The sequence below is a fragment of the Petaurus breviceps genome, unplaced genomic scaffold, assembly GCF_028583685.1.
Source record: "Petaurus breviceps papuanus isolate PSGF00001 unplaced genomic scaffold, PetGlider_PUasm1.0 582, whole genome shotgun sequence".
Classification (NCBI taxonomy): Eukaryota; Metazoa; Chordata; class Mammalia; order Diprotodontia; family Petauridae; genus Petaurus; species Petaurus breviceps.
Genome location: NW_027186390.1, coordinates 11,576,515 through 11,600,242, shown reverse-complemented (window position 1 = coordinate 11,600,242; position 23,728 = coordinate 11,576,515). Strand labels below are relative to the sequence as shown.

Below are 23,728 nucleotides of genomic sequence, written 5' to 3'. Positions count from 1 at the left end.
TTATAAATTTCTTTTTTTTTTTTTTAAGTTTATTTATTTACTTTTAGTTTGCAGCATTCAGTTCCGCAAGCTTTTGAGTTCCAAATTTTCTTCCCCTCCCTCTCCTTTCCCTCCTCGCCTATGGCGGCATGCAATCCAATATAGGTTCTACAAATACCTTCACATTAAACATTCATCAGGTTGTAAAGAAGGATTGTACTAGTTATAAATTTCTTAAGAATCTATTTGTCGGGGCAGAACCAAGATGGCAGAATAGAAGCACAAACCTGTTGTGAGCTCCCGCTCCAATCACTTCTAATACATGTAAAAAATGACTTTAAACAAACTTTAGAGCTACAGAACCCACAAAGGGACAGAGAGAAACAAACCTCCCACTGAAGGAAGCCTGGCAGGCAGACAGGAAGGGTCCATCACACCAAGCTGGGAGCTGAGCTCAGGCCCACGGGATCCACCCAGTTCTGGCCCCAAGGCAGCCCTGACCAGCAATAGCCAGAGCAGACTTCAGGAGAGTGAATTACCAGCAGCAGTCTCCAGACTTCTAAACCCATAAACACCAAAGACAAAGTAAAAGGTCAGTGTGGAACGCTGTTGGAACAGAGAGGGGCGGTGAGGGGGGGGGCGCGGAGTCATACAAGCTGGCAGTCAGGCTCCTGCCACAGGGCCAAGAAGCAGTGGAGGCACCCCAGCCATGCAACCACTGCCGCATGGCTGCCGCCGGAGTTCCTGGCCTGCAGATCATAGGGAAACCAAGTGGCCATTCAGAGGGTAATGACTCTTGCCTTAACCTGCTTAGATCTGGATCACGGTCTTGGGCAGTGGTCCTGGGGTGTGTGGCCAGGTGCCAGAGCTTGTGGGGGCTGTAGAGAGGGCACCCTCCTAATACCTCCAGCAGCTGCGAAAACCCCAGTGATTTGGGACAAAGCTCTCTCCACTCTGGAAGCAGAGTTCTACCATGGCAAAGAGTTCAAAAGTCAAGTAATTGACTGGCAATAGGAGCAAGCAGAGGAAGCACAAACAGACCATAAAATCCTTTTTTGGGGACAAAAAGGATCAAGGCATGGAGCAGAAGGAAGACAGCCAAGTCAGAACTCCTGCATCAAAAACCTCCGAGAAAAATATGAATTGATTACAGGCCATGGAGGAGCTCAAGAAGGATTTTGAAAATCAAGTAAGAGAAGTGGAGGAAAAATTGGGAAGAGAAATGAGAATGATGCAAGAAAATCATGAAAAGTGAGTCAACAGCCTGCTAAAGGAGACCCGAAAATAACACCTTAAAAAATAGACTAAATCAAATGGCAAAAGCAGCCCAAAAAGCCAATGAGGGGAAGAATGCCTTAAAAAGCCAAATTTGCCAGATGGAAAAGGAATTTCAAAAAGTCACTGAAGAGAATAACATCTTCAAAATTAGAGTGGAGCAATTAGAAGCTAATGACTTTATGAGAAATCAAGATACTATAAAACAGATCCAAACAAATGAAAACATAGAAGGCAATGTGAAATATTTCATTGGAAAAACCACTGACCTGGAAAATAGATCCAGGAGAGATCATTTAGAAATTATTGGACTACCTGAAAGTCATGATCAAAAAAAGAGCCTAGACACCATCTTTCAAGAAATTATTAAGCAAAATTGCCCTGATATTCTAGAACCAGAGGGCAAAATAGAAATTGAAAGAATTCACTGATTGCCTGTTGAAAAAGATCCCAAAAAGAAAACTCCTAGGAATATTATTGCCAAATTCCAGAGTTCCCAGGTCAAGGAGACTGCAAGCAGTCAGGAAGAAACAGTTTGAGTATTGTAGAAACACAATCAGGATAATTCAAGACCTAGCAGCTTCTACATTAAGGGGTTGAAGGGTTTGGAATATAATATTCCGGAGGTCAAAGGAGCTAGGACTAAAACAAAGAATCACCTATTCAGAAAAACTGAGTATAATGCTACAGGAGAAAATATGGTCATTCAATGAAATAGAGGATTTTCAAGCATTCTTGATGAAAAAACCAGAGCTGAACAGAAAATTTGACTTTCAAATACAAGAAGCATGAGAAGGTAAATAGGAAAAATAAATCGTAAGGAACTTATTAAAGTTGAACTATTTACATTTCTACATGGAAAAACTATAATTGTAACTCATAAGACTTTTCTTAGTATGAGGATAGTTGAAGGGAATATATATGTGTGTATATATATATACACATACATACATATGTATTTATAGGAGGGTGCATGTGTATATAAATATATATGTGAGTGTGGGCATATATATGTTCATGTATACATAGACAGAGGGCACAGGATGAGTTGAATATGAATGGATGATATCTAAAAAATAAAAGTAAGGGGTAGCTAGGTGGCTCAGTGAATAGAGCACCAGCCCTGGAGTCAGGAGGACCTGAGTTCAAATTCAGCTTCAGACACTTAACACCAAAAAAAAAAACCTAGCCATGTGACCTTGGGCAAGTCACTTAACCCCAATTGCCCTTCAAAAGGCAAAAAATAAAATAAAATTAAGAGGTAAGAGAGGAATATATTGGGAGAAGGAGAAAGGGAGAGATAGATTAGGGTAAATTATCTCATATAAAAGAGGCAAGAGAAAACTGTTACAATGTAGGGGGAAGAACAGGAAGGTGAAAGGGAATGGGACAACCTTATTCTCATTGAATTTGGCTTAAGGAGGGAATAACAAACACACTCAATTGGGTATCTTACCCTATAGGAAAATAGGGGGGTAGGGGATAAGAGGGGGTATGATAGAAGGGAGGGCAGATTGGGGGAGAAGGTAGTTAGAAGCAAACATTTTTTAAAAGGAATAGGGTCAAAGGAGAAAATATAATTAAGTGGGGGGTTGGATAGGATGGAGGGAAATATAGTTTGTCTTTCACAGTATAACTACTATGGAAACTACACATGTACAATTTATATTGAATTGCTTATCTTCCCAGTGGGAGCAGGTGAGGAGAGAAGAATGGAAAAAATCTGGAACTCAAAGTTTTAAAAACAAATGTTTAAAAATATATATATATATATATATATTTTTTACATGCAACTGGGAAGTAAGATATGCAGGCACTGGGGTATAGAAATCCATCTTGCCCTACTAGAAAGTTAGGGGTGTGATACAAAGTTAGGGGAGGATACAAGAGAGAACAGACTGGGGAAAGGGGTATTCGGTAGGCTTGCTATTTTGGGGTGGGGTAGAGGGAAAATGGGGAGAAAAAATTGTAACTCAAAATCTTGTGGAAATGAATGTTAAAAACTAAAGATAGATTAGATAGATAGATAGATAGATAGATAGATAGATACGCCACCCCCCCCAAAAAAAGACTATTAAAAAAAGAAACTTTCCCCAACTACTCTTAATATAATTTTTTTGACTTACAAGGTTTTTCAATGATAATATGCCCATTCATTATAACCACTATATGAAGAAAGATTATAAGGCCATGATAACTGTTAATATATTTATATTATGTTGTATATGTGAAAATATGTTTTAATCTTCCAGATTAATTGTCTAAGATGTTGTGTTTTATCTGCTTGCCTGAACTAAATTTCTGACCCATAATATTTCTCTGAAAATGAATAAATGAGTCGTTATCAACAATCATTTGTTAAGCACTTAGTATGTGTTGGGCACTGTGCTAAGCCCTGGGGATAAAAATAAAAAGAAAGACATGACAGAGAAAGCAATCACATTACAGCCAAAACCTGTAATAGGACATTACAGTTGCAAAATGATTTTTTTTTCCACAACCCTCCTGTTTGATTAGTAATATGAATAGCACCATGCTCATTTTACAGATGACCAACCTAAAGCCTAGTGATTTAATCATTTTCAAGTAGCTGATACACCAAGGATTTGAACTCAGGTTTCTGAATTGCAAGTTTGGACCACTCTCCCTTATACCATACTGCCTAAAGAAACCCAATGTTTACTTGATGTGTATATGGATACTCGGTGTGACTACACACATTTGCCTATCTGGTTTCCACAGTTGTTTGCCTATATTACATCTGCCTATAGCTATTAGCTGCTCTGAGTATCATTCTTGAGAGGATTATGACCTTTATTGATTTTTTTATTGTTTGATCATAATTTCCCCCAAAAAAAATTTCATTTACATCATAGCACATATGCTTCATTTAATAGCTTTTATACTTTTAATTGTCTTAGTTGATCCTTTTTCAACAGTAAGAATTTTCAGTCACCGTAGATATCTTAGGATTGAATACTGATCCTGGAGTCAGAAAAACCTGAGTTCAGATCCTGCCTCAGATGCTTGCTCCATGTGACCCTGGTCAGATCACTTAACTTCTCTCTGTCTTAGATTCTTTATCTGTAAAATGTAGCGACAATATGGTGTAATGGGTAAGGTGCTAGACTTGTGCCAAGAAAAACCTGAGCTCATCTCTGGTCTCTGATAACTCGTAACCTGAACAATTCGCTGAACTTCTCGGCTTTCTCACAGTGAAATGAAGAGATTTTGTTCACTCTCTAAGGTCCCTTCCAACTCTAATTCTGTGATCCTTTTGATTGATGATCTGATTCATAGTTGATCCAGAATAGACACAAAGAAAGATGCCTTTATGCAGGCCCACTTTTAATGTGTCTCCAAATATGTGCAAATTAGTCCTTTTTTAAGTTTTCAAAAAAGGGAAATTCATAAAATTATGAAGTAGTAGAGAACCTTAGAGATAATCTAATGAAACCTTTTTTTACAGGAGGGGAAACAGTCCTAGAAAAATCAATTAAGTGATTTGCCCAAGATTACAACTAGTTAATATCAGAGCTTGGTCTAGAGCCTAGATATACTTGACTTCCTGAATAATGCTTTTTCCACATCATGGTTCTTCTGACTGACTAAATAATCTCTTCCAATATTCAAAAGCTCTTAGGAATTTCTCCTACCTTACATCTAACATGGACCCTTGATGTAATTTTGAGAACATTTCCTTTAATCCTAGCTTTGAGGGAGGAAGATAAGAGGGAGAAATGGGGTAGAGAAAGAAAGAGAAAGAGGTTGACCCCTAAAAGAACTATTTTCTCCCAAACATCTTTATTAAAATGTATCTTAGCCTTTCCTGGGACATCTTTATAGCTTCCATCTGAAGCAGAATTGACCAGTATTAGAGTCTATCTGGTATTAAGAATGAAGGGATGAGTATTGCCTATTCCATGTGGTTATAAAGCTCAAGACCAGCCTGCATGGTGCTTCTGTTTTTAACTGTAGTATTTACTGCTTACTCATGGCCAGCCTGGAATCATCATATCATCATCTAACCCACAACCCAAGAGGTGGCTCTTCTCTGTAATGTGGATGAGTGATTATCCAGCTGTTCTTGAATACCTGCAGTGATAAGACATGTTCTTCTTCCACTGAACTTCCTGGGCAACACTTTCCAGTCCTACATTTACCAACTTTGGGAGATGGAACAAGTTTTCTTCATCTCTAAAATCAGAATTCAAATGATTGCACCACCTACCTCATGGAATGTAACAGCATGTCAGTTAAAGCAGTTCCTACAAAGGCCTGTGTAAATTTACAGAAGGTTAGCTATTCTTAGATGACTCTCTTGATTAGGGAGTTCTTTATATACTGAGCCAATATCTGCCTATGACTTTGCTCCTGATTCTGCTTTCTGAAAGGACAGAATCGACCACTATTAGAGTCTGTCTGGTATTAAGCATGAAGGGATGAGTCTTGCCCATTTATAATGTGACCTCTCTTCCATCACTGCCTCCTTCAACAGACTTTCCTGAACTTGTTCTTCAGTAGGCCCCCAAGGTTCTTTCCTGTGGTGTTGTCACCTAAGTAGGCAACCCTGCTCTGTATTTGTGTTGTTTGCTTTTACTCCCCTGGGGTGTTTTGCATTTGTCTTCCTAACCACTTCTCCATTTCACCAGCCACTTTGAGTTCTAATTCTATATTTGAAGGAGCCGGTCATTTCCCCACCTCAATTCCTTCCTTCTGATCACCTCTGCCTGATGTGATGAGCCCAGGGGATAGCTCTCACCATTTAAGTTACTTAAGGAAATTTGAAACCCTAGGCACGTTGTAGCCCTGCAGATTACTTGTTATGTAGCCTAGCTGGAAGACTCCTCACTGACCCATAATCCATTCATGAGTCTACGTAAAAGATAAGACTTCAATTTTTAAATTCATTTTCCCTGGAGTCATATGACCCTAGAGAAGTGCACCCAAGCTCAGTTTTATCATCTATAAAATGAGCAGGTTGGACTAGATGGCCTCTGAGTTCCCTTCCATCTCTATCTAGATTCATTATTGTTTTCTCTATGAGCTTATGATTCCATGTCCTGCCTCACTTTTTAAGCAAAAAGTTTAGTGTGACAGAATTTCCGTGTCACTGAAGAGTGTCGCCAATTTTTCTTTGTTTCATTTAAAGAAAGACCAGTAGGAAGAAGAGTGCAGGAAACAGAAAGAGTCTTGTTGACAAGGAGAGCAAAGGAATAAAAGTGTGTACCATAGACTAGAAAAAAGGAGCAGTGGTAATATTCCTTGGTGAGGTGGCTGTGCTAATAAGGATGGCGTCCCTGCTACCAAATAATCCTCTAGCTTCAACTCCAGTGACTACTTAAAATTTTCCATTCCTCTAAAAAGATTTGGTTTCCTTATCTCCATCCTCATTTTAAGAAACAGTAGTATAAAATATATTTCCCTGGCTTTATTGATAAGGCTCCTGAATAAGCCATTCTGAGGTAGGTTAAGATAAATTACATTTCTCCTTTCCTCTCATTCACTGAGTGCCTTTCACTTAGTAAGCACTAGTGCTTTTTTATTCATTCAAAAGGGGATGAGTTCTAATTTGTTCTGTAGGAAGCTATACAGAGTAATTCTATTCTCAAAATGCTTTCCTTTTTCCTAGTATTTTGTTACTTGTAACAATAATTTCAAAACATAGTGACCAAATATATGAAAACAGAATTATGTAGGAACAGGGTGAAATGCCATATGTCATCCTTTTTATCTTTTCTGTTTCTAGAGTCATAGAGAGGGTGTTTTTAGTGAGCCTATAGGGGCTTAATGCTTAACCTACATTAAGCATTTGTCTTAGTCACTTGCACAAAAGTCCATTGAACATTGAATACTAGCAGTATAGAGACATGTCTCAGGACTGTCTCTATCTGATGATGACGATGATGATGATGATGACAACAGGTAGGTAGGTAGGTAGATAGATAGATAGATAGATAGATAGATAGATAGATAGATAGATAGATAGATAGGTGGATAGACAGACAGACAGACATATATGTAATATATAAAACAGGTTTTACAAAGTATTTTACATTCATTTTCTCATTTTATCCTCATAATAACCTTGGAGGTAACTGCTGCATGTCTTATTCTCATTTTAGAGATGAGGAAACTGAAGCTGAGACAGGTTAATAGAAGTTAAAGGTCCCATTTTTGGGCTCATTCTTTTTCATGTTTTCCAGTATTTCTTCAGTAGTTCAAGGATCTCTGATTTTGCTCCTATGATTTGCTCCTTTTTCTCCTACCACCAGTCCAGCTTAGAATTCCTCTGCCTCAGACTAGAGAGTTTTTAGAAATTGCTATAGCTGAAGTTCAGTGGGTCCTGCCAGAGCTTAGTTGGCCCAGTAAACTTTGGGGTTTTGTTTTGTTTTTTGTTGTGATAATTTATTATTTATTTGGTTTGGGGGGGGTCAAAATGTTGATTTCCAAATTTTCTCCCTCCTACCTCTCCCTCACCCACTGAGAAGGCAAGCAATATGTCAATTATATATGCAAAACCATGCAAAACATATTTCCATATTACCTACATTGCAAGAAAAGAAAAAGAAAGTGACAAAATTGTTCATCATTTGGCACTCAGAGTTCATCACTTCTCTCTGTAGGTGGATAACATTTTTTCATCATGAGTCTTTTGGAATTGTCTTGGATCATTGTGTTGATTAGAGCAGCTAAATATTTCACAGTTGATCATCATTACAGTATTCATGTAACTGTGTACAATGATCTCCTGGTTCTACTCACTTTGCTTTGTATCAGTTCATATAGGTTTTCCCATGTTTTTCTGAAATCATCTCCTTCATCATTTCTTATAGTACATTAGCAATCCATCACAATCATATGCCATAACTTATATATCCATTTCCCAATTGATGAGCATCCCCTCAATTTCCAGTCCTTTACTACTACAAAAAGAGATGCTATACATATTTTTGTAAAAAGATCCGTTTCCTTTGATCTCTTTGGGGTACAGACCCAGTAGGGGTATTGCTGGGTCAACAGGTATGCATAGTTCCAAATTGTTCTTCAGAATGATTGTACTGCTTCACAACTCTACCAATAGTGCATTAGTGTGCCAATTTTTCCACATCCCCTCCAACATTTGTCATTTTTCTTTTCTGTCATTAGCCAATCTGATAGGTGTGAGGTGGTACCTCAGAGTTGTTCTCATTTGCATTTCTCCAATCAATAGTGATTTAGAGCATTTTTTCACGTGATTATAAATAGCTTTGATCTCTACTTCTGATAAACATCCTTTGACTGTTTATCAGTTGGATCTTATTTTTATACATTTTACTCAGTTCCCTTATATATTTGAAGAATGGAACTTTTGTCAGAGAAACTTACTGTAAAAATTTTTGTTATTGTCTATTGTACCTTTTAACAAAATGTAGTTTACCTGATTTTCTCTTTTAATGAAGTTTACTTTTCCTATTGCTTTGTCTGAGATCATCATAGCTACCCCTGCCTTTTTTACTTAAGCTGAAGCATAGTAGATCCTGTTTCAGCCCCTTATTTTAACTCTGTGTATGCCTTTCCATTTCAAGTGTCTCTTGACTGAGACCTCCTGAAGCTGCTACTGCTACTGCCCCTGTCGCAGCCATATCCAAGGCCTATCACGTTGCTGCCGCTATACTCACTCCATGCCAGCTCTCACCCTGGTGTCACAGACCTCTCCTGACGCCCACCTCCTAAGTTGTCTTAGGCCTGACCTTTTGTTGACTCTGCTGCTCCAAAATGTTATTTGAAGCATTATTTTCAAATTGTTTGGAGGGGAGAATTCAGTTTGGTTGCTGCCTCTAATCTACCATCATGGCTCTGCCAGCTCAATAGTTTTTGATAACCCGAGGTCACCACTACATAATGATGAGGCTCTCGAGTAAGGACTTGATAAAGAACCTTTTTCAAATATGATTATTATTTTGGTTTTTGCCTAGTGTTCTCATGTCTCCCCAGGCCTCCACAAATTGTCAATGAGTTATCAACTTGTGGCCCTGTACATAAGCTTTACAGATTCTAAAATACAAATGACACCCTGTAAATTTGACTAGTACTTTTCTAGCCTATTTGAATTGTCATTCTTGAGGTTTTCCCCTAATTCAGCTTTTAGTTTCCCACCTCCCAATTTCTCTGTTCATTGTAAATTATTTTTTATGAAGCTCTAGGTTTTAATAGGCACTAAATATCTCTGTCTTGTTAGCCTTCATTTGTCCTGAGTTTTCCTTCCTCTCTAGCAAAGCTTTTCCCTTTATTCTTTTTCCTGTTATGTGTTCTTTAATTCTCTTTTACCTTATATCTTTTCTAGTTGGATTTCATTTCCTGATTCAGGTTTTCTGAGCTTACTTCTCCAAGGCATCAGCAGTTCTTCGTTTTCATTCTGGGTGATCTGGCCTCAGTTTTACTTTGGTAACATTCCCATTTGTATGTCAACAGCTTTGCAATTCTTTATTATCAAGATGTTCCTGAAAACGTACATACATTATTCTAGTCTGTTCAAAGCAATGTAAAAGTACTTTGGATTAAATGTTGTTAATTCTTATACTTCAGATCTAGTTTTAAACAAGCTTTGGAAGCCCTGCCTCAGCTCTCAAGTGGAGCAGATAAAAAGTGAGTTTTCTGTTTTGGTCTTGTTTTTAATAAAGCTGTCCTCATGAGCCAAGAGCGTTGAGTGTTATAATCGTTTTTATTGCAGGCAGATCCCACATTAGTGGTTTGAGTTGTGGTGGAACAATTTGTAATTGCCAAATGTTACAGACCCATTCTGTCTGTTGAGAGTAATATTCCTATAAGTAATTGCTATATTATATATCAGATTGTCAGTTGTCATTAAATATAAATGAAAAATGTCTAGAGCGATTGCTAGCACAATGCCTGTCAAATAGTAGGCACTTAATAAATGCTTATTGATTGTGAGATTTTTAAAGATTGTGTTTCATCTTAAATTTATATGAGGCTTGTATCTGATTTCAGAATACAATAGCACTTTTCTATTATGCTTGGGGGGAGGATTTTGAAATTAGCTATTTTCTATTTTAAGGGACAGTACTGGGAAGTCTATAAGCTTACACCATAAGACTGTATTATCTGGTTCTGTTTTTAAGAAGATTGCATCTAGATAAATGCAGAATGGAACGTCACTATAAAATATAGAGCTCTTTGAGTTTTGTCACTCTATGGGCAGATCATTAATTTAAATTATCCTTTACATTGAGAAGAAAAGAGCATTGGTTATTTTTAATTCATCCAAATGTCAACAGCACAGCCAAATGTAGGTAAGTGTCAGTATTAAAGACAGGTGGCAAATCACAGCACATTTTGTGCCCTCTAAAATAACTGCTTCTTTTCAGAAGCAGAATGCTGTCATATTTATCCTCCAAAAATATATACTTAAGAAAAATATAAGTGGAAAATAAGGTATTGAGGAAGAGCAGGCTTTTGCTCTTTTTTGTGATGATATTTTAATCAACACAAAACTTCACAAATTTTGTCAAGATAATATTAATTCTCTCAAACTGAACTTGAACTCTTCTGACCCAGGAGAGGACCTAGAACAGGTGACTCTCTTAATTGTCCAGGTTACTTCCACAGCTGAAGCCACAGAAACATAAATGTTTGCTTCCTTATCACACCATAAATGGTTTGCCTAAAGTTATACAGTTACTGATAGAAGTTATACTAAAACTTTACTATCCTGGCACATAGTTTTCTATTCTGATTCATTTTGCTCCACCACATGTGTCTTCAGAAAGAATGAGCAAAATGTTAAAGCACTGGTTCTAGAAGGAAACAATCTGGGGGCGATAGATTTGCCCCTGTTGAATGTTTTCATCGGCTTTACTAAGCAGTCTGTAATAAACTTTTCATTTACCTTTCCAAAAAATAACACAAACCAAAGCAGTGCAACTGGTTTCATTGAAATTTTTTCTTGTGCTATTAAGCAGTCTCCCTTCTGTCTGATTTTGAAGCCTCTCTCCTCACTTTTAGGTTACTGGAAGAGCTCCTGAACAAGTTTAAAAGCAGGATGCACTTGCAGCTCACCTGTTTCCAAGCTTCTCCCTCCCCTATGTTGAAAACATAGATACACGTCAAAGAATAGCCAAGTGAAGGCCAAAGGGCAAGACCTTCTCTTTAAATGCTGTTAAGATACTCGGTGTTCAAGCTTTTGGACGGCTGGGCTTTTTTCTGATTGGCAGCTTAGTGAGAACCTGGCATGTGTTAGCCTTTGAAACAAAAGGAATCATTTGAAATGCCCAAGTAGTGTTTGCTTAGTCATCTCTGTTGGTTTGGATCCCATCAAAATGTTAAAAATACCTTTTCAAAATAGATTTTTCCTAGCCATGTGTTGGATAGAGAATGTTGGATGAATTCTCTTTTTAGTGAGTGTACTCTTTAAATGAAATGAACTGTATGTTTGCTCTATATTTCTCAGTGTCTCCTTTACAAAACTTTAAGCATCCAGAACTTTCATAAGAGGAAAAGAAATTGGGCAGGTTACATTTAGACACTTAAAAGTATTCAATCGTCCTAAGCTACCCAGCTGCACTTGTAAGCTTTATTTCATACAGATGGCCCTACAATATAATTCAAGTATGTGTTAGCAGAGATTGTAGGCTGCATAAAAATTGTCACATTTTGAATATATTTCATATCATTGTATGTAGTCCAAAATACCCATGAATATAATTAACATTTTGTTGTCTGGTTTTTCTTTTTCATAGTACTAAAGACTAACATTTCATCAGTGTCACTTTCTCTTTCTGACTTAACTCTAAAATTGAATTATGTGTGTGTGCCTAGTCCCTGAGGACCTTAATTAATTAATAGCTGATTAAATCTCAGTGGCCAAGTACCTGGCACCTTATTACCTTTAGGGATGTCCTTGGTAACCTTTACTCTCTTCATTGTTATTGAAAATTGCCCCTTTCCTAAAGAACACAGAAGAACCCATATGACAGAGGGCAAAAGCTACTGCTACTGTCTTTTACTTGTGTTCTCTGTTCCTTTTTCCTGCAGCAGTTCATTTCATTTTTTGCCACACCACTGATCCCTTGCACTATCTCACCCTCAGCAGCCAGTGGAGTGCTGCCTTGGCACACTGGGTTTCTGTGGACTCAAAGTAAATTCATCAGTTTCAGAATGGTAAGAGTTGTGGATAATCATTTGTACCAGTTGTCCCACATTCAGGGCTGATTTAAGAGATTACAGGAAAAAGGTCACAGTGACCCAGAGAAGTGACAAACTAATTCTGAGTAAGCTCTGGCCTAACTTCATCTTAAAACTCACTTCAGAATATTTCAGTGGTCTTCTATTTGTAGTCAATTTGTCAAGATTTTCAAAAATCCCAATAGAAGCTGCAGAAATTTTTTTTAAGTGCTAAACATTATCCATGTCTTAACTAGTACAAGTAGATTTAAAGCCCAATTGCCCATATATACATTATTAATTATATGAAACAGGTAAATGCCATTGTATTTGTTCATTTGGTATTTGCAGGAAAACAGCTGTAATAACTGGAAGTAAAAGTTTGATCCTTTAGAAATGTGGCTTTTAAGGTATATTAAGCAATTATAGGGAACATTTTCACTTGTCTTTGTATGTACCTACTGTGGCTATGAATTAAATAACAAAAATGCAATCCTAGATGTTTCTGTTATTTTAATAGACTGGTACAGTTCATTGAACCTATTAAAACTATCTTCAATATAAGATTGTATTTAATTTTTTCTTTCTAAATTTCTTTCTGCATGTCTACACCTTACTAAAAGATACTTCAGTACCTCATCATGACATAGAAGTAAATGTGGGTTCTTAAAGGTTATGCTGTTGGAGCAAGAGCTCCCATAGATCCTACTAGCCCCTCCCCCCAAAAAAAGCTTCCATACATCTTGAAACATAAGGGACGTTCCAAGAGGCTCGTCACTAGTGGCCTAATCATCATCGGATAACGTTTTTTGATCATGGCAACTTGAGAAGTGATCTCTTGAGGAATGGAAGGTCCTACTACTGTATCCATGTAATGAAGAATGGAATATGCCCACATATTATAAATATTTAGTGTTTTTTAGGTAGGTCTGGACACAGACTTGTCTCTTTATCATCATATCCCTACTCACTGAGATGTTACATTGAATAACTTAGCAATGCACGTTCTCTGCCCTCCTGAGGCTAACAAACTTAACACAGGAAATCCTGATAGGGCAACGCTCTAAGGACAACAGAATAACATTGGACTAAGAGCGCTCCTTGGACAGGACTTGGAATCAGAAGACCTGGGTTTAAGTTCTGATTCACAAGTCTCACCATATCTTCTTGTTCTCTTTCACTGGATTATCACACTTCTCCTCTCCCTTTCTTTGGTGTCTGTAAAGCTATGTGCTGTATCCACTTTTCTCTGCTCACTCTCTCCCTAGGTGATTTCATCTGTTCCCATGGGTCCAGGTGTCACAAATATGCAGATGACTCCCAGATCTCTAAATCCTATTAGGCATCTCTAACTTCTAACCTCTGTCTGTTCTCTCAGTTATCAATATGTCCAATATCTTCTCCCCTCAACCCATTCCTCCTCCCTACTTCCCTCATTCTTGTTAATAACACCATTTCCCAGTCATCTAGGTTCAAAACCACAGAAATCTCTGATGACTCTTCCTTCTCCTTCATCCCCCACATCTAATCAGTTACTAAGTCCTGATGAGTCTGTCTCTACGTCTCTCTCATCAGTCCCTCTCTCTTCATTCACACCACCACTAGCATAATTCAGACTCTCATCGCTTCTCAGCTAGACAGTTATGTAGTATGTTGTCCCTTCCCTGATGTCATGATCCTCTTCAAAAACGAAGGACAAACAACCTGTGAGTAGATCGAGCTGCCTGAATGGAGACCCGGCTAGTTGGGTAACCCAGCTTGTCTTCTTGTCCTCTCCAAAAGAAGGTTAAATTTGATGGCCAGAAGCTGCCCAGCTAACTTGGGGTTTACTGGCTAGATTCCTTCCTTCCTTCCTTCCTTCCTTCCTTCTTTCCTTTCTCTCTCTCTCTCTCTCTCTCTCCCTTTCTCTCTCTCTCACCCTCTCCTTCTCCCCTTTCTTTTTATCGCTCTCTCTCCCCCCTCCTCTTCCCCCCCTTCCCTCCCCCCCCTTTAGAACAGCAATCCTGAGGGTCTTCCCCTCCCGGCTTGATTTTTTTTCTTTTGTCATTAAAGGGGCCATCCCTTCACTCACTTCTTAAAGAGGCCAGTTCACTGACTTGGCGTTACCTCACTCTAAGTGAGTAAGGCCTGAAAAGGCCTTAGCCTAAAAGGTCGAAGGTCTCCCATTGCATCCTGGGCCATCCCCAGTCATCCTGAGGAATATCTGGCCACTGAATCCTGATGACTCTGGTCCAGAAAGTGAGGCTGGTAACCTTACACAGCCCCTCTCATTCAAGTCAAAGTAAACTGCAAATCATGTCATCATTTCCCTGATGCCATGGTCCTCTTCAAAAATGAAGGACAGACACAACCTGTGTCCCTTCTAATTTCACACCATTTGCAAAGTTGATAAACTTTTTATTCCCTTTTCCATGTCACTGATAAAAATGCTAAAAGCCACAGATCTTTGTGACACACTAATAGATATCAGCTTAGTAATGAGGGTTCTTTGGATCTGATCATTCAGTTGGTTTCAGATCTACCGATTATCCTCCAACCCATGTTTCTCTATCTTGTCCATAAGAACATCATGAAACTGTCAAATGTGTTGCAGGTAGTAGGTAAATTATATATGATATTTATGCCATTCTCTGTGTGTTTATGTATACATGCACATATGTATGTGTGTATGTGTATATATATATATATATATATATATGATTGTCTATCCTGCCTGCTTGAAACATGTACCACATAATCAAATAGAATGTAAAGAAATCTTAATTCTTACCTGAGGCAGGCCAGATTGTAGTTGCCCGACGTCTCTATGGTCAGAGATAAAAATAGACATTTTCTCATACCATTAGGGTTTTAACCATGAGCCACACCTCACCAGGACCTTTGACTGTGTTTAACTCAGTGTTTTTGAGTGATTTAGAATATGCCAGCATTGTTTTTAAAAAACATGAAGAACATGGTGCTGATCATTATAGAAAATAATGTCACATTTCCTGCCTTCCAGAAGTTTCCATTAGCTCACAAGTAACAGGTGTGAATAAATGAATATGTAGACATGCAGAAACAAAAGTGGGGATAGGAGACATCGCAGTAGGGACTGGACCTGTGGTGTCATTGGTGTGGATAACTCCTAAATGAGTAACTCCCTCTACCAGTACAAATCAGTACCCTTTCTGTACCTTATCCTCATAAGAGTTCAGGGTTTCGTTACCTATCAACAGCACTATCGTAATAACCTAATTGGTCTCTTCTCTTCTGTCCCCCTTTGATCCATCCTACACACAGTGGCCAGATTATCAAGCAAAATTTCACCAGAGAAGCATTGTAAATGTGATAAGCAGAAAGATTATGACCAGAATGTATGAGGGTAGAGCCATGAACTCCAAAACCTCCATTTAAAGAAGGAGCTCAGCTTGAAACATCTCATTTCTCACCTGGCTGTACTACATTGGGACTTCTTCCTTTCCACCATGCCCCTATGTCTGGTACCTTCCCTGGCATACATACCCCTTCCTCTTCCAGTTTCCTTTTGTGTGTTGTTTCCCTGTACTATATTATAAGCTCCCTGAAGGCAAGGACTATCTTTTATTTGTATTTGTTTCTACAGAGCCTGGCGCATAGTAGGTGCTCATTAAATGTTTATTGACTTACTGACTGACAGTTGTTCTGGAGTAGAATGGCCTCTAGTTCTGGAAAAACCTGGCTGAAAATGCAGCATGTACTCCACCTGTAGAAGATCCCAGAAAGTCCATCAAAAATCATATATTCAAGGGGAAGTCCAAATGGACACTTATTTTTGGCTAAGCTATATACATCATGAAGTACACCTGTTTCTGGCACACAATATGGTACCTCCTTTTTTGGGCTCCCTTTGTACCTTCTTTCCTTGACTCTCTTCCAAGTTTTTCCTTCGTGCTTCTCTTTCTAAGTCCATCTCCTAGCCCATGTCTCCACAGAACTTCTCCACTGCCCCTACCTTTTTCCAGTGTCGTCATCCTGACCAAAGTCCCACATTGACACCCTCTCCTGTACTGGTGGTACCCCATTCTCCAAAATATGTCTTGTTCCTCCTTACTTAGATACTACCTTCTCATTCTCTTCGATGCATCTCAGCTGAATGTTAGGAAAGTGCACTGAGAAAATTAATTCACACTAACGTGTGAGCAAATGGCTTCAAGGCTTCTTAGGTGTATTATTTCCTTAAAACTGTGTTTACATTTTTTAGGTAAGGTAAGCCCTTATACTTGTAAAAGAAAGCAGAGGTGCTGATCCACCCATCCAATCTTCCCTCCCTGCCCTCAGAGTTGCCTTCCTGTTTCTTACCTGACTAGAGAAATGGATTCCTACTTCTCCCACCAGCTTCCAATTGGGACAGAGACTTCCTTATCCAATCTATTGTCAGTGAAAAATATCAACTTCCACTGTAGAAGAAAAGGGGTTACCTGCCTAATCAGTTAATTAATTGCACTCTGTCCTGTCCACCAACACCTTGGACAAAGACCATCTGTTAGATGGTTCCCAGAATCACCTGGGCCCATAGGCACCCCCTGCACTCACAGGTTGGGTTCTGAAATACATCTCAGTTTATGGATTTGGAGGAGTTTCAAGTAGCTTCCTGCTTATTGACCCCCCCACTCCCCAGGTGATCCTAGAAATGCTTATCTCAATTATGTAAAAATAGCTGATTTACACAGCTTTTTTGTGAACTGTTTCACACATATTTCACACATGGCATAATGGAAAGAGCTGGTCTTGGAAAAGGGTTCAAGTCCTACCTTCGACACATATTGGTATATGATGCTGGGCAAAAGTCAAACCTCTAAGCACTCTAGGCAAGTTGTATCAGGCTCAAATAGAAACAGATCCCTGACTGGCACATATTAACTGAGAAAGCTATAAATTAACATTATCTCTGTTTTATTTATTTTGTTACACATTCTCAATTACATTTTACTATGGTTAGGGCAGCACTCCGTTGTTTTGACTGGCTGCACAGACCTTCCATGAATTTAACACTTCTGCTATAGGCTATTCTCTAAGACACAGATATGGTGCTAACCTGTATTCAGAGTTTCTTACCTGGCTGTTTCTTAAATCACTAAATCACAGGCCCAGTCTTTATACCTGTATGACTCGTGCACCACTTGTTCCCAGTTACGGCAGTACAATGAGAGTTCTTTAGTACTTTCAGGGATCTGTGATTCACCAGTGCAGCTTAGGATCCATCCACACTTTCTTATCCTGTGTAGCCCTTCTCAGTGACCTTCCAAGTCCTCTTGGGTACTAGATCTACCCAAAGCATGGAGTGCTCCTCTGGTTATTTTAATATTTCATGTATACTAATAAAATACTCAGGCTATCCATTGGTTATCCCTCACTTTTGTTATATGACATATCCTGATTTTCAGTTCTTCATGTACTTAATTAGTAGTTTATGCTGCTTCTCATAGACTAGTTATTGTTGGTAATACACCTACTCATACCCACTCTACCTTTTTCCATTAAATCCCTTTGGGTGTGAGGCGGCCAGGTAGCACAGCAAGTAAGAGCACTGGTCTCAGTGTTGGGATGACCTGGGGGATCGAATCTGGGCTCAGACACTTAGCACCACACCCAGAAACACCCGGCCATGTAACCTTGAGCAAGTTACTTAACCCCAATTGCTTAAAAAAAAATAATCCCTTTGGGTGACCTGCTATTTTGATTCTTCAGAGAAGATGATCTTCCATGTTTCACAGCTATACATGCTCCTCAGTCTGCAAACATTTGATCTTGCCAAGTGATGAGGCAACCAATAGCCACAGCAAGAAAGAATACAGGTCCATTTGCAGAACATTATAGAAGATGACAACTTCAAAAATAATAATCATATATGCATACAATGTGTTAAATTAACTAATGGTGCCTTCTGTTCATATATATTCAATCTTTATAATTTATTGGTCTCCTAGCATACTTATAACTTCCAACTTTTTTTTATTTAAAAGAACATTGATTATCTAAGTCTATAGGCTGCTTCTTCTGACTCCTACCCCCAAACAACATAAAAGGATAAAACTTTATTTTTAGTATGACCTCCTTTTTGATGGCTACAATTCTTTTAGCCTTTCATTCAACAATTAGAGATGAGGTTTAGAATATCTTTGTATTTAAGGCATGTGTAATACGTTGAATGAAGTATATTCATACTGAAGTGTGATCAGCAAGTACAAATGACTGATATTAGAATTTTTTCCTGTTTTCATGGATGGAAGAATTAGAAAAGAAATTAGAAATTAGAAAGCTGCTAGACTAGCAAGGGGGAATAGAGAAATCATTTGAAAGAGAATGTCACAGTTATCATCAGGGTACTTGGAAAAGGCACGGCTTAATGAGAATGTAAATAGCCAGTAACCAGTCTTTTGAGGGCAGCTCAGTGGCACAGTGGATAGAGTACTGGGCCTAGAGTCAGTCAGACTGAGTTCAAATTCAGCCTCAGACACTTACTGCCTAGCAGTGTACCGTGGACAAGTCAGTTAACCCGGTTTGCCTCAGTTTCCTTGTATCTAAAATGAACTGGAGTAGGAAATGACAGACAACTCCAGTATCCCTGTCAAGAAAACCCCAAATGGGGTCACAAAGAGTTGGACACAACAGAAAACGACTGAACAGTCTTGAGTAAAGTAGAAGTGAGTGACATATAGACACCAAGAAAAAGTTTATTCTGCCCAATAGAAGACATTTTCACTTCCTAAAATGGAAAAGTATTAAGTACCTACTATGTGCCAAGCACTGTGCCAAGGGTGGGGAATGCCAATAGAAAATCAAAGCAATCCCTGTTCTCAAGGAGTTCACCTTTCTAATTGGGGAAGACAATAAGACAGGAGGACTCAGAGTGGCCTTTAATCTTAGATTAAATTAAATTATTAAATTAGATCCTTAGAGTTCTGCTTCCAGGAAAGCAGAAATGACTAGGGCTCTGGAAGGTGCAGTAACAGGTAAATAAGGTTCATTGATCCTTATGGCCCACAGGGTGTATATGTGTACTAATTGCCATATATCCGTGGTAAATCTCCAAGGAAAGACTACTCAACTGCAGTTTCTGCATAGCAATGAATATACTTCCACTTCAAGTTAAGACCCATAATCTTTAAAAGTATCAAAAGATGACAATTTAACACATGCTACACAAACAACTAGTAACTAAACTAACTCTGGTGTGGTGGTGATTATGAACATTGGACTTGGAGTCAGAAGACCTGAATTTTTGTCTCATTTCCTTCATGTGATCTTGAATAAATTTCACCTTCTCTGGACCTCAGTCTCATCTATAAAATGAAATCATTGTATGGAATGTTCTCCAAGATCCAACTTGCCAAGCAGGTTGACGCTTAATAAATAGCTATGAAAATCTGTTGTTAGAAATATTATTTTTACAATTTATGTAAGGCATTTGATCAATTAATCTTCATTATTAGTGTTTAAGGAAGAATAGAATTTGGGGGTAGGAAAAAAACCAAAGAGAGCACCTCATCAAGCATCTCTCACTTTACAGATGGAGGAACTGAGGCCTCCAAAAGTTACAAATGTTAAGTAACCTGCCCAACATCATGCACTGAATTGATGTCTGAACCAACAATACTAGAACTCTCATATCCAACTCCTCGTCCGGTGCTTTTTCTCCAACACTGAGTCTAAGTTCACAAACGAGAAAACTGAGATGCAGAGAGCTTCAATTCTATGCCCTGCTTCTAATTCACAAGTATATGTCATCATTCTATGCAAAGAACTGAATGGCAAAATTGAAAGACACAAGTGGTCTAGTGGTTAGAAACTAAGACTAATTTATTAGGTGTCCTAATTCCTATTTCTATTTGACTTGCAACCTGTAACCATGAGAGATGTTTTTCTTTGCTTGGTTCCTCCACTTCTCCATTTGAGTAAACTCCAATATACATTTGTAAGATACTTTCTTACACTCAGCAAAGCTAAATGTATTTTCCACTTTCAAAACAATCTCTCTTCAGGGTACTTCTAAGTAGCGTTCTGAATTTGCCCCTCAACTCTACAGTACGAGTTATGTTTTTCTTCAGTTAGGCTACTTTCAGTTTAGTTTGGGTAGTTATCCAGTTTAGTTTGGGTAGTTATCAAGGTTGGGTCTCCCTGTGTGGCTCAGGTTGGAATTGCAATGGCTACTCATGGCTGAAAGCTCATTACGGATCAGCATGGAACCTTTAACCTGCTCCCTTTTCTCACCTGGGATGATGCATCCCTGTTAAGCCACCCTGGTGGCCATCAGGGGGGTGTCACTAAATAGGTGCCAGACTTAATGCAAATACCAAATTGTCTCCTTTCCGGTTGAACTGTAGCTGAGAACTCCCCAATTCAAAGTGATCCACTGTTGACCTCCCCAATAGCAGGAATTATAGATGGACGTGTGCCTCCACACCCCATCATTTTGATTTTTTAAATGATAGTATATACATTTGTAATGATTTGTGTAGGCCTATCAAAAGCACATCAGTATCACAAATGCACACACACACACAAATGGAATAATTGTGCCCCTTTGCCAGCACTGAAAACCTAGAAAACTCCCCCACTAATCACTTCAAGCAGAAAACTACCAAAAGTCACAGTATCTCAGAATTAGAAGGAATCCCCAGAGGCCTTCTAGGTTAGCCTGTGCCTGAACAAGAATCCCCTCCTCATGCCCTCACCCACCCCCAGCAAATAAGCATCTTGCTTCTGATTGAAGACCTCTAGCCATGGGAGTCCTGCTACCTCTTAAGGAAAACCCCTTTCTCTTTGGGGCCACTTCTGATGTCTCAAAAGTTCTTCCTTATAATGAGCTGAATTTTGCCTGTAACTAACCTCTTCCTTGTTCCTTGTTCTTCTTCCTAGGATCAGGCAGGACCAGTTGAGGCCTAATCACTGAATCTCAGCTGGAAGAGATCTCAGGCCATCTGGACCAACCCATACCTATCCAAGAGTTCCCTCTACAATATACCCAGCAGGAAGTCACTTAGCCTTTGCCTGAAGAACTCTCAAGAGAGTCCAATTCACTTTTGGCTAACTTAATTGTTACAGCTTTTCCTTATATCCAGCATAAGGCTGCCTCTCGGCTTCCACCCCTTGCTCCCAGTTTTGCCCTTTGGAACTAAGCAGAATGAGTTTAATCACTCTTGTTCACTGTCACAAAGACAGCTAGCATGTCCCCTCTCCCATTGCTTCCCTCACCGCCCCCTTCCACACATACCTACTGTACATCCTCAACTTCAGCTGAACCCTAATCATCCTGACTGCCCACCTCTGGTTACTCTCAAACTTATAAATATCCTTCCCTAAATATAGTATCCAGAACTGAATGCAGCACATAAGCCACGTAGCCTGACCATATCAGACCATATCACTGGGTCTCTCCCCTCCCTGGACCTGTATACTACACCTCTGTGAATGTAAACTCAGATTGCATTAGCTTTCTTTCTGCCATATCAGTCAATCATCATGCATTTATTTAGCGCCTGCTAAGTGGCAGACTTCATACCCTGGTAGTGGAAAAACAAATGCAAAAGTGAGATGGTCCCTTCTTCCAAGGTACTTACATTCCAACAGGGAGATAAAGGACATATGGGAGATCAGAGACCCAGGAAAAAAGTTCTTTTAGTCCAGGTAGTCATAGGGATTATGAGTGGAGCTAAGGCAGGAGATTGTCTCATACTTTCTAGAAAATATGGTGATATTACCTTCATTATTGTTCCCAAAGCTTGAGTAAGGAGGTGGAAAGTGGTGAAATTGAGAATGGAAGAGGTTAGTATCCATGAGCATCAGAACAGATCCATAGATGAGATATGAAGCATGGCCTTGGGCAGGCTAGATGTAGGGAGTTTTCACTCATTCACCAATCAGTCATGACTGCTTAGCCCCAGGGTGAGGCCCAAAATGGAATGAATATACTAGAGGGATGGAGTTGAAAAGGTCTTTAGAGGTCTAAATTTGGAGAGTCCACTGTCCCTTGTAGAAAAGAAAGAGGACATCAAACAGGTGCAGTGGATGGAGTGGGCTGGCCTGGAGTCTGAAAGATTCTTCTTCCTGAGTTCAAATCTAGCTTCAGATATTTGCTAGCTATGTGACCCTGAGAAAGTCACTTAACTCTATTTGCTTCAGTTTCCTCATCTGTCAGATAAGCTGAAAAAGGAAATGGCAAACCACTCCAGTATCTTTGCCAAGGAAACCCCAAATGGGGTCACAAAGAGACAGACATGATTGAAATAACTGACGACAGTTACCCTAAGTATGCCATATCACTCTGCTAGTATGTTGAACTTGTACTCTACTAAAAAACGCAGATCATTTTCAAATAAATTGCTGTGTAGCCATGAATTCATCTTATCTTTTTTAAGGTGGGGGGGGTAACCCAAGTATAAGAATTTATATTTATCCCTATTAAAATTCATCTTATTAGGGGGCAGCTAGGTGTCGCAGTGAGTAGAGCACCGACCCTGGAATCAGGAGGACCTGAGTTCAAATCCAGCCTCAGACACTTAACACAAAAACTAGCCATGTGAACTTGGGCAAGTCACTTAACCCCAAAGGCCCTCCAAAAAAGCAAAAAAAAAAAATTCATCTTATTAAATTCAACCCAACTTACCAGTCTTTTAAGATCTGGTTGGTTTACTAACTGTCATCCAACATATAAGCTATCCCTCCTTGCCCTATGTTATCATCAAATTTGGTGAGTTTGCTATTTACTCATTTTCCCCCAGTAATTAAAAAAAAAAGAAGAATGTTCAACAATACAAGATCAAACAAGATCCTTGAGGCATTCTATTTGAGTTCTCCTTCAGGGATGACCTTGAAGCCTTAATGAATGCTCCTTGAGTCTAGCCATTCAACTCTTTCCAAATCCACCTCACTATCCATAGCTTCTATCTCTTCACCTTATATAAAAGAAGAGGATGAGAGACTTTGTCATGTAACTTGCTAAAATTGAGATAAACTGTGATTATTTGTTTTTCCTGATCTATCAGTCTAATAACCCTGTCAAAAAAAAGACTGATTTTGGTCTGCCATGACCTATTCTTGTTCAACCCTTTCTGCCGTTTTGTGATCACCATTTCCTTTCTTGCCATTCACTAGCAACCCTTTTATTAATACATTCTAGAGTTTGGGCAGGAATTGAGATCAAGCTCACTGACCTGCCATCTACAGATGCTACTCTCCTCCCTTCTTTGAAAATCTTGACATACTATGCTCTTCCATGGGCTCATAGTGCCTCTTTCATTTGACGCAATCTTTCAAATAACAATGACAGTGGTTTACCAATCACATCTAC

General features: G+C 39.0%; 1 protein-coding gene across 2 annotated transcripts in view; it reads left to right on the top strand.

Moving 5' to 3' along the window:
• Positions 1-12,981, top strand: part of EXOC2 (exocyst complex component 2) — a 244,976-nt gene extending 231,995 nt beyond the window's left edge. For both annotated transcript variants that reach the window (XM_069103597.1, XM_069103598.1), the window contains 2 exons: positions 9,823-9,882; positions 11,260-12,981. In XM_069103597.1, the coding sequence (XP_068959698.1) occupies positions 9,823-9,882; positions 11,260-11,353 (154 nt within the window). In that variant the 3' untranslated portion in view covers positions 11,354-12,981. The remainder of the gene's footprint in view (positions 1-9,822; positions 9,883-11,259) is intronic.
• Positions 12,982-23,728: the final 10,747 nt, after the last annotated feature.